At 41.5% G+C, this 9417-nt stretch overlaps 2 protein-coding genes across 2 annotated transcripts; one reads left to right on the top strand and one right to left on the bottom strand.

Moving 5' to 3' along the window:
* Positions 1-1468: 1468 nt before the first annotated feature.
* Positions 1469-5353, bottom strand: LOC102707761 (telomerase Cajal body protein 1). The gene is made up of 13 exons (XM_015835039.1): positions 5067-5353; positions 4881-4942; positions 4659-4739; positions 4472-4545; positions 4309-4391; positions 3871-3974; positions 3372-3511; positions 2977-3024; positions 2767-2819; positions 2546-2630; positions 2383-2449; positions 2182-2292; positions 1469-2090 (listed from the first exon to the last, which is right to left on the bottom strand). Exons 1-13 carry the CDS (start codon positions 5351-5353, stop codon positions 2038-2040), a joined length of 1248 nt encoding a protein of 415 aa, XP_015690525.1. The 3' UTR covers positions 1469-2037.
* A 709-nt stretch (positions 5354-6062) lies between these two features.
* On the top strand, positions 6063-9328 carry LOC102707480. Its single transcript, XM_015835804.2, has 9 exons — positions 6063-6300; positions 6386-6562; positions 6676-6773; positions 7168-7258; positions 7347-7547; positions 7636-7892; positions 8309-8399; positions 8484-8697; positions 8783-9328. The coding sequence occupies exons 1-9, from the start codon at positions 6136-6138 to the stop codon at positions 8995-8997; spliced, it is 1509 nt and encodes a 502-aa protein (XP_015691290.2). The 5' UTR covers positions 6063-6135; the 3' UTR covers positions 8998-9328.
* The last annotated feature ends 89 nt before the right edge of the window (positions 9329-9417 follow it).

Raw genomic sequence — 9417 nt, 5'->3', positions numbered from 1 at the left:
GTAAAGAAAGTAGAAACAAAAGTGCAGCCTTGACGCGTCCAACTGAAATTGGGCCATTCTAAGTTTAGGTTCTTTACTCACCGCAGATGTTGGACTTTTGTTGGTACGCCTTTAAATTGATGAAATGATATGTTTTGTGTAAAAATTTTCTCCTTTAAATTTATGAAATGATATATTTTGTGTAAAAATTTTCTATATAAAAGTTTCTCATTTCATCTAAGTAATTTTTAAGTTTATATCAGTTAATTTAATTGCTTATACTCTCATGTAGCTATCACAAGATAATCTAGAAAATCTAAAAATATCATGAGAAAAACATCGGATAATTTGTCCATAGCCTTGTTTAGGACGTAGATGTCCATGTAAAACATTCACAATTTTTTTCTTAATTAGAAATCTAAAGAAATAAATTAGTAAGCGTTTGGACTTGAGAATAAAATTGTGCAAGGGAGAAATATGTTCTTACACGTGAGCAAGAAAAAAAGACTCATCGTGCCTTTGGCAAGGAATATATGTATTTGGCCATTGAGTGTTAATTGTTAATTGCACCATTGCTAACATGAAAAATCTTTTCACTTCTGAGTATAAGCTAAAATTTAAAATTTAAATCTTAAATCTAAAGTTGATTTTGGAGTTTTTTTCACTAAAACTTATTTTGTAACCTTGTCTCTTAGATCGCTAAAAATGCATATATAAAAATTTTATTTGCAAAATATTTTTGTTTGCAAATATGTCCAAACAAGAGTAAAGTACATGGGCAGTCCTTAAACTTGTGGCGCGGTACCACTTAGGTCCATAAACTTAGAAAATGCACGTTTAGGTTCATGAACTCGTTTTAACGTTTAAATCATGGACCTGGATAGTACATTAAAACGAATTTTTGGACCTGAATGGTACACAAGTTCATGGACCTGGATGGTACATTAAAATAAGTTAATGGACCTTAACATGCATTTCCTATGTTTATGGACCTAAATGTTACCGCGCCAAAAGTTTAAGAACCGACCATGTACTTTACTCCCCAAACAATCACCCCCACAATATCCTGAGTGAATGAATGCCTTGTTAGCTTCAAATTCTGAATTACCCATTTGTATTTCTCTTGAATTTCTGCAAAGCAAAGAAATAAGATTAAAAAACATACAAAAAAGTTTATTTCGATTGGTTAAATATTACAAGCCTAAAATATCATCATTAAGGTCTAAGAAATTCAACAGTCGAGTATTTTAAACAGGTTAATTTGTGGATTTCGGTGTCATTAATTAGACATGACTTCACAGTACTTAGTTAACAGAATAAACAAAACTAAACATCCACGTTGTTGCTTAATAAGGCAAAGGCATGGATGCGCACGCAGAATGTGGATTTCGCTGTCTTGTCCAGTTGTATCCTATGGTGCCGATCTTCCTGAACTCTTATCTTTCTCACGATTTCGATTACGTTTTATGTGACAGAGTTTTGGACAAAATCTAGCTCATAGGCCATACGATCTGCAAGTGTTTCCATTACAGAAGGTATAAAATAAAAGCCCTCAGTTGGCACATGAATATCATGTGAAACAGCTCAATTTCAAAAGGAAGAAATCAAGAAAAGATCCCTCATTGTGACCGGGGCCTGACTATGTTTCCCCTGTCATCTCATATTGTTGAAGCACTTGGGGTGGATCAGCAGTTCAATATATATGGGGGCAAAATTTAGCTTTTGATGAATACATTATGCATTACTGGCTTCTACTGATCACATCATCGGTTGTTTTTACCCAAACGACGACGATGTGGAACATCTAGAGTAGCCATTTTACAATGCACCCATGCAGACGAGCACCAACTTCTCTATTGCCCTCCTTGGGAGTTTTCCTTTTTAAATATCCTCGTGGCTGCTGGCACAGTGTGATCTTTGGTGGACTGCGTTTGTAGTCATGGCTTGATCTACTGCCTAGAGACTAGAGTGTTGGTATTACCATCTATTATTGCCAACCGATCGCATCGTTTTCAACATCCAAATTTTTCGCTCATCCCTCAAATGCTTGATGGAGTTTCAAGATTCTTGCAAGGAAGAAAATCTCCAGATGGAGCAGCAGTTCTCATCACCTAGGTGCGCACAACGGGGAAAAATGTGTAGCATCTGTCGTTAAAGCAGCACAAACCATAGTTTGGAAAACAGCAAGTATAGAGCACACACCTGACAAGCTCAACTCTTCTTCAAATTCATCTTCCATGCCAAATCTTCGGTGTCCAGAAGATGTTGTAGCAAAAGGAAGGTACGGATGAAACGAGAACCCATTGACAGTATCTACGATCAAACAGATAAGTATCACAAAGGGAGCACCGCATAAACATATATGCTCAGCTCCTCTAGAAACAGGAGGCCAGCAATGCATACCAGCTGCTGCTTGGAAGGCAGTTACCCACTGACCACCTTGGAGATCATAAATGTGCACCAAGCCATCCTATCAAAAAAAAAAAAGAGGACTAACTGTTTTAAGATGAACTAGCACAAAATATAAACCCAACGAAAATATGGAGGCAAGAGGAGCGGAGAGAACCTGACCGCCGGTGCCAAGATGTCTGCCACAAGGCTCAATATCAAAATGTATCCTTTGATTAGTAGTATCAGACGACCTGTACAACCTGATCAAAGAATTTCACCAAAATAAGCAATGAGGATTTCCATGACAAAAGGAAATATTCACAAGATGTGCCTCAATGACACATTGGGAAATTAAAAATAGAATATAAATTTGAGGGTGTGTTACATGATACTTACTTGTAAACAATATCCACAGTGTTGCGAATATCCCAACATAGTATGTATGGATCCTAGGGAGAAATGACAGATGTGAATTCAAAAAGGTCATAAGCATCTTCAAATGCTAAAATAATTGGGCAAATCAATCTCATGACATATATAGAGGGATTGAACTGCCAGTGCTAGTCCCAAAAGATCAATCATTAAAAGAATGTGAGTTTCAGTTACCTTACGCCCTCCAGTGTACAAATAGTTTCCATCTTTTGAAAAGAGTACCTACAATTTCCATTCATGTTATCTTCTGTTTATACAAGAAAAACTAAATTTATATGGACAACTCTCCAGTGCATTTTACTGGTAGTATTATACTATCAGTAGAAAAAGGGTATTTTTATACTTTGTTAATTACTTAATTAGCAGTATTTTGTAATTTTGTTTTTTTCAATAAAGATCACAATAAAAATGACGATATTACCCCTTCAAATTTCTACTACACATAATATTGTTGGTAGTATAATTTAATCACAGTCGTCCAATAAAAATAGATCAATGGTATGGATTAAATTCTACTAGCAGTAAAATACACCGGAGTCAACCCCAATTTATATTGTTGCCTTACAAACCTGTGTGACACCACCAAGCTGACCATGTAAAACATATAAAGGCTCCATGTTACTCTCTGCATACACAGCTGTTGTCTGGCTGTACGAACCAACAGCAAGCATCCCATTGTGAGGAGAGAATGAAATGGAAGATATTATACCTGTGTAGCAAACAAAGAGGTATAAGATTGACACTAACAGAACAAGAAAATCATTTCAGGCCTATCAATAATACACTAGTGATCTGAGAAGATCAAACACCAAAAAGTATCGGTGCATAAATGTTCAGTGCATGCGTGAGCATGAAACATGCTTTAAGTTAATGGTACTCATTACAAATTAGCAGACACATTATGATAGTTCTTTGAAGTATAACAGACTTCCAAAGGTATAAAATGATTATGATCAAACAACCATTCATACATCCCAATTCTTCCAAACCCCGCCAAAAAACATGTGCTGCTGTGAAGTATATCAAGCACATCAAACTTATGAATGGAAGTTTTGAACTGTTACTTACCAGTCAGCCCTTCACCTCCTTTAAGCAACGAATGCTGCTCAAAATCTCTACCAGGGCGGTGAACATCAAACACTCTAATTGCTTTGTTGTACCCAGCAAAGAGCCTACAGAATAGCATATCTCCATTGAGTATAACAGCCAAGAAGATTCAGTTTCAGTGTAGTTGCACAGACATTGGTCTATTATCATAACTAGCATAAGTAGACTCTACAATCCAGGAATGTAGGCCGGTACAGACGCTGTATATGTTATTTTTGAACCAATAATTTTGTTTGGTACAACCCAGAAATATTTCGTAGAAAAAAATCACAAATCCGTAAAAAAACCACTGGGTCCAACTAAGGTTAGAAAAGAATCTCATGATTCCACAAAAATGCATTAGCAAATTTACTCCTGCAATATAAATGCATTCAAGAAGGTTGAGTGCATTGTACATACTTAGTACCGGTAGAATTGAATGATATAGAAAGTGCAGCTGTTATCTCATCCATGGCATCATACGCTCTGTAAGTACACCGAAGCTGCAATTCCAGCAATAGATCATCACAAATGAAACTGGTTATCAACTCCAAACGAAACAAACACAAGCCACAGGTTTTACCTCTCCAGTGGTAGCATCCCAGAGGTGTATCGGATGATCACGACTGGTGGTTGCAAATACACATGTAGCTGGATCTGCAAAACAACACACAATCTCAAATTCAAGCATCCCATATTCACCAAAGAATCATGAATATAGAATGATCCTGAAATCACAAATTCAAGCACATAGGAAGCAATCCACCCACCAGACACAGACATGTAGGGGTACCAGCAGAAGTCATATACAGGCTCACCCTCGTTCACTTGGATGCTGGCACCGTAGGAATCTGCAGGAAAAATTCAAGAACAATGCATCCTAAATCACACGAACAACGCAATACATTGTAAAACTTAAAATCCTGCAGCATTGGAGAACAAAACATCTATACCAGTTTAAAGAAAAAGAAAACTATTTATCCCAGACGCACCTTCACCTCCAACGGCGGCCTCAGCAACGTGCTCAGCGGCAGTACCGTACGCGTCCTCCGGCCTGCTCATTGTCCCAATAAACAAGAAAGAAAGAGAGAGAGAAAAAATAACTCCATTGGATTGCTTCGACACCGCGAGACAGCCACCCACAAGGCACGAGAAGAGATGGAAGCGAGCTGACGCACAGGTAGAACAGGCGGAGGGAGTTGTCGTCGCAGCCGGTGAGGAAGGAGGACCCGTCAGGCGACCACTTCACGCCCTTGAGGAAGTTCCCCGCGGAGGCGGCGGCGCAAGGGGAGCGGAACTGGCGAGCGAAGTGGTAGAGGCGGCGGGGCGGGGCGTCGAACCGGAGCTGAGGCCACGAATACTCCGCCGCCTCCGTCGCCACATCCTCCTCCTCCCCCGCCGCCGCCTCGCTCCCCACGGCGTCCGTGCACTCCGGCGCCGGCGCCTCCGCTTCCTGCTCCTCCATGTCCCGCTCCGGCAACCAAGCTGGGGTTTAGAGAAGGGGAGAGAGAGGGAGCCAAGTGGGCCAACTATTTCCGGCCCATCCATCTCGTACAGGCGGGCCGAATTTTTTGAATTTTTGAATTTATTTATTAAATACAGTAATTTAGAAAAAATTTCAAAATCACAGATCTAATCTCCTACCACCCTGGCAGAAAGCCTACTTAACATACGGCGGGGCGGACGGCAAAGAACGGACGATAACGGCGGCTCGGCGATTTTACATTTAGCCTCTTTTTTATTTTTTTAAAAAAATTGTCACCATGCCTCCCTCGTCTCTTTGGCTGGGCTACGTTTTTTCATTTTCCCCTCGTTGCTTTTACAGAGAACGGCAAAGGGCTAAATACAAAAAAAACCTGAGCCACCGTTTGCTGCCGTCCTCATGGTCGAGCGGTAGTTTGCTATGTCATATTTCCGCCCTCCTAAAAAGAGTATGAGGTTAGTTTTGTGATTTTTAAAATGCTAAACTAAATTTATAAATTATTTAATAAATAAAATCAAAATTTTAAAAAATTCCAGGCGGGCCGGCTCTGTACGGGCCGTGAGGTGGGGCCCATAAGGCAGGGCCTGGCCCAGGTGGGTGGGTGAAAAGGTGGGGCCCACCACTGCGGGGCGTGCCAGTTACGACTCACGCGACGCGACCGGTGGTTGCGTTGTGCAGGGTTAGATCCGTGCGCCTCGGGCAGAGTAACCCCCACGCCACGCGACGCTCACTCGCTCGCTCGCACGCGCGCGCGCACCCCGACCATGTCCGGCGAGACGGCCGCCGGCGCCGGCGCCGCTGCGGCGGAAACCGGGAAGGACGACCAGCCTGCTGCAGCAGCAGCGGAGCAGCAGGGAGGAGGAGTAGGAGGAGGAGGAGGGGGATGGGGAGGGTGGGGCCTCTCCATCTTCTCCGAGATCTCCCGCAATGTACGCGGCGCGCTTCCCTCCCCCATCTCTCGCAGCCCGTTTCGCTAGGGTTCTCTGATGTGGTGTGGTGTGGCGTGTGGCGCAGGCCGTGGAGGTCGCGAAGACCGCCATCGCCGACATGCAGCAGCCGCCGGAGCAGGACGTGGGGACCGGAGGAGGCGGGGAGGAGGAGGAGGAGGACGAGGGAGGGGAGGGGGACGAGCGCCGGAAGGCGGCGCTGGAGAAGCTGGAGAAGGCCAGTGAGGATTCGCTCCTGGGACAGGCTAGCACTACACCACTAGACACTAGTCCACTACCCTTGTTGCTCTCCTCGGCCATGCCGGCGGTGGGTGTTTAATTTGAGTTTGTAATGTTTGTGTGTGTGTTGTTCTGCAGGGTCTCAAGGTGTTCGATAGCTCGGTCGAGAGCATCACGACTGGGACATGGCAAGCACTCGGGAGTGCCTGGAAGAGCGGTTCGCTGCTTGTTCAGAAGTATAGTGCTCTTCTTAACTCAGTTTCTCTTTCTGCTGTGATTCTGTGAGTGCATTTTAGAACTGGATGAGATATTGACATATCTCTTTAGTTCTTAATCACAGTGTATGAAACAGCTGAAGTAGTGTGCGGTAAATCCATCGCAATATTATATCCTTGATTAATGTAACGAATTATTGATCCATTGATGATGCACATTTTGGTGAAAGGGTTCCAAATGTGGTCCATCGAGAATGCAAATCTATTTACATATGGATCATCTTGCACTATAAGCCTGTCAAGTTCTCTTTACTGCTGAAACAGTTAGTTTTATCTCGTTAGCAACAAAGCTGCAGCTGAAGTAGAAACTTTGTCAGCTTCACCATGTTTATATAAAATGTTGTTACTCTCTTAGATTGGAGACTTCTGCTTCAAGTCTTGCTGAAACCATTCAGCAAGGGGAACTACCTGCTAAAGCATCTGCAATAGCACCAACCATTTTAGAGGTAAACCCTACGATTTAGTAAAATTCATTAATGCTTATTCCACACATCGGTGAGTGTCATTTTAATATTAGTGCCTCTATAATCACAGACAGGGAAGTCATTTACAGCTAAAGGAATGGAAGTGCTTGAACGTGTTGGAAAAGAGACAATGGAGTTGATCATTGAAGAGACTGGTATGGATGTTGACAAAGGTACTGGTGAAGGTGATCCGCAGGCAGAAGAGGAGCAGTTTGAAGAAGTTTCATTTGATAGATGCTTCTATATTTATGGAGGACCTGATCAATTAGAGGTTCCCTTTCTTTCACAAGATTTTAGTTTGTTTTGTTACAAATATTTGTTCCTTTTTTGTTTACTTGGTCATGGTCATCTTTTACTAGGAGTTGGAGGCACTGTCAAGCCACTATGCACTATTATTTAATAGGAAAAAGGGTAAACTTGTTGCTGAGCAGAAAACATATTATGATGGAAAGCTCAAAGAAATACAACAGATTTTTAGTCTTGGCTCCAAGATTGATGAAGATGGACCAGACTCTAGCAAAGGGAAAAAGATTGAATCAGCGGATACTGATTCTGACGCAGAGATGAAGAAGTTATGTGACTCGAGTGTTAGCAAGGCTGCAAAAATGGCTGCGGGGTAGGTGTCACACTCTAACTCCATATTACATCACCAATCATCCAATGTACAAACTCATCGTATTTTGCAAGACCAAGCATATTCAACTGATATGAACTGCTTTTGTTTTTTGCTGAAATGCCCGTTAATGACAATGCTAAATGGAGAATATAAGTATGGGTAATACTAGAGCATTATGCTAAAAGGTTTAAGAAGGATTACTTGGATTATGAAGTAAACATTTTAGTCATGCTAAGACAGTAACTTTCATGTTAGGGAAATCCATATGCATGTGTGAAAGCAACATCCATGCTTAAATGTTTAGCAGTGTATTGTCTAAAATCAGTTTCAACCCTGTTGAGTACCTTCATATATTTAAATTTATCCTTTAAAATTAAATTTTAAAGTTTACATACTGGCATTTATCATCTTCTCAGGTTCACCACTGCCTTGGGTGGGCTCTCTCCAAATGAGATTATCAAACGGACTACTGACAGGCTAGAGACAATTCACTCGGAGGGTGTTCACGTACGTCCATATTATATAGTAATATTTAGTTGTTTATCCGTTGCTCTTTGAAATAATTTTGCTTATAAAAATATTGTGTTGCAGAGATTGTCAGAAATGTGTTGCCTTGCAGTTTCTCAACTTCTGTTACTTGGAAAATCCGTTATTTCTGCTTCTTCTAAACCAAAAAATGAAGACGGTGAAGATGACATGAAAATTGAATGGCCTGAGGATCCTATTTCAAAAGCCAAAATCATCAGATGGAAAGCACAATCCATCTCCGTGGATATTGAAAAGGTGTCTGCTAGTTTTGCTACAGGTATACGTGTAATGGTCTTTCTGTTCTTTATAATGCACGAACGAACTTCAACACTGAAAACAAGTTCATCTTATTGTGTCTGTAGGAATATCAGATGTTGCTGAAGCTTATATGGCAGCTATACAGAATGCTCTCGCTGACAAGAAGGATGGTCTCTCGAACCAAAATTCGGTGCAGGAGAAAGCTAAACACATATCCAGCCATCTAAATTCCGATCAGACCAGTGCTGTCAGCAAGTTGCAAGACGCTCTCCAATACTTGGCCTACGTTGTTGTTTGCTCCTCAATGCCAAGTGTATAACTCTGCAGTGCCATCTCTGTACCGTGCTGTTATTGTTGTTTTACTGTTAACCTCTTTCTGTACATTCGCTTGTGCAGCCCCTCAGGATTGCCATCATTAGGGCTTCTAGATATCAATCTACACTAGGTGTTGTGTTTCGTTTACGTGCGCAGGTCAAGCATCATGGAATCAGTAGCTGGTTGTCTTGTTTGTATTGCTTGGGTACATGACAGATTATTGCTCTCTATGTTTCTCCTGAGAACAATGAAATTACTGGCGTTCAATACAGAAGATCTGTACCGAGACCCAGCCATTATGAAGATTCATGGATTATGAATTGGTTTTCCATATCTACTTTTGTGTTGATTCGCTTGCCAGATCAACAATTTCCGTGTCTTGCCCTATGGCAACTCAATGTGTGCCTAGTTAAAACTTCAAGAG

The sequence above is a fragment of the Oryza brachyantha genome, chromosome 3, assembly GCF_000231095.2.
Source record: "Oryza brachyantha chromosome 3, ObraRS2, whole genome shotgun sequence".
NCBI classification, from domain to species: domain Eukaryota; kingdom Viridiplantae; phylum Streptophyta; class Magnoliopsida; order Poales; family Poaceae; genus Oryza; species Oryza brachyantha.
Note: the sequence above shows the minus strand (reverse complement) of the source record. Positions and strands in the feature narration are given on the sequence as shown.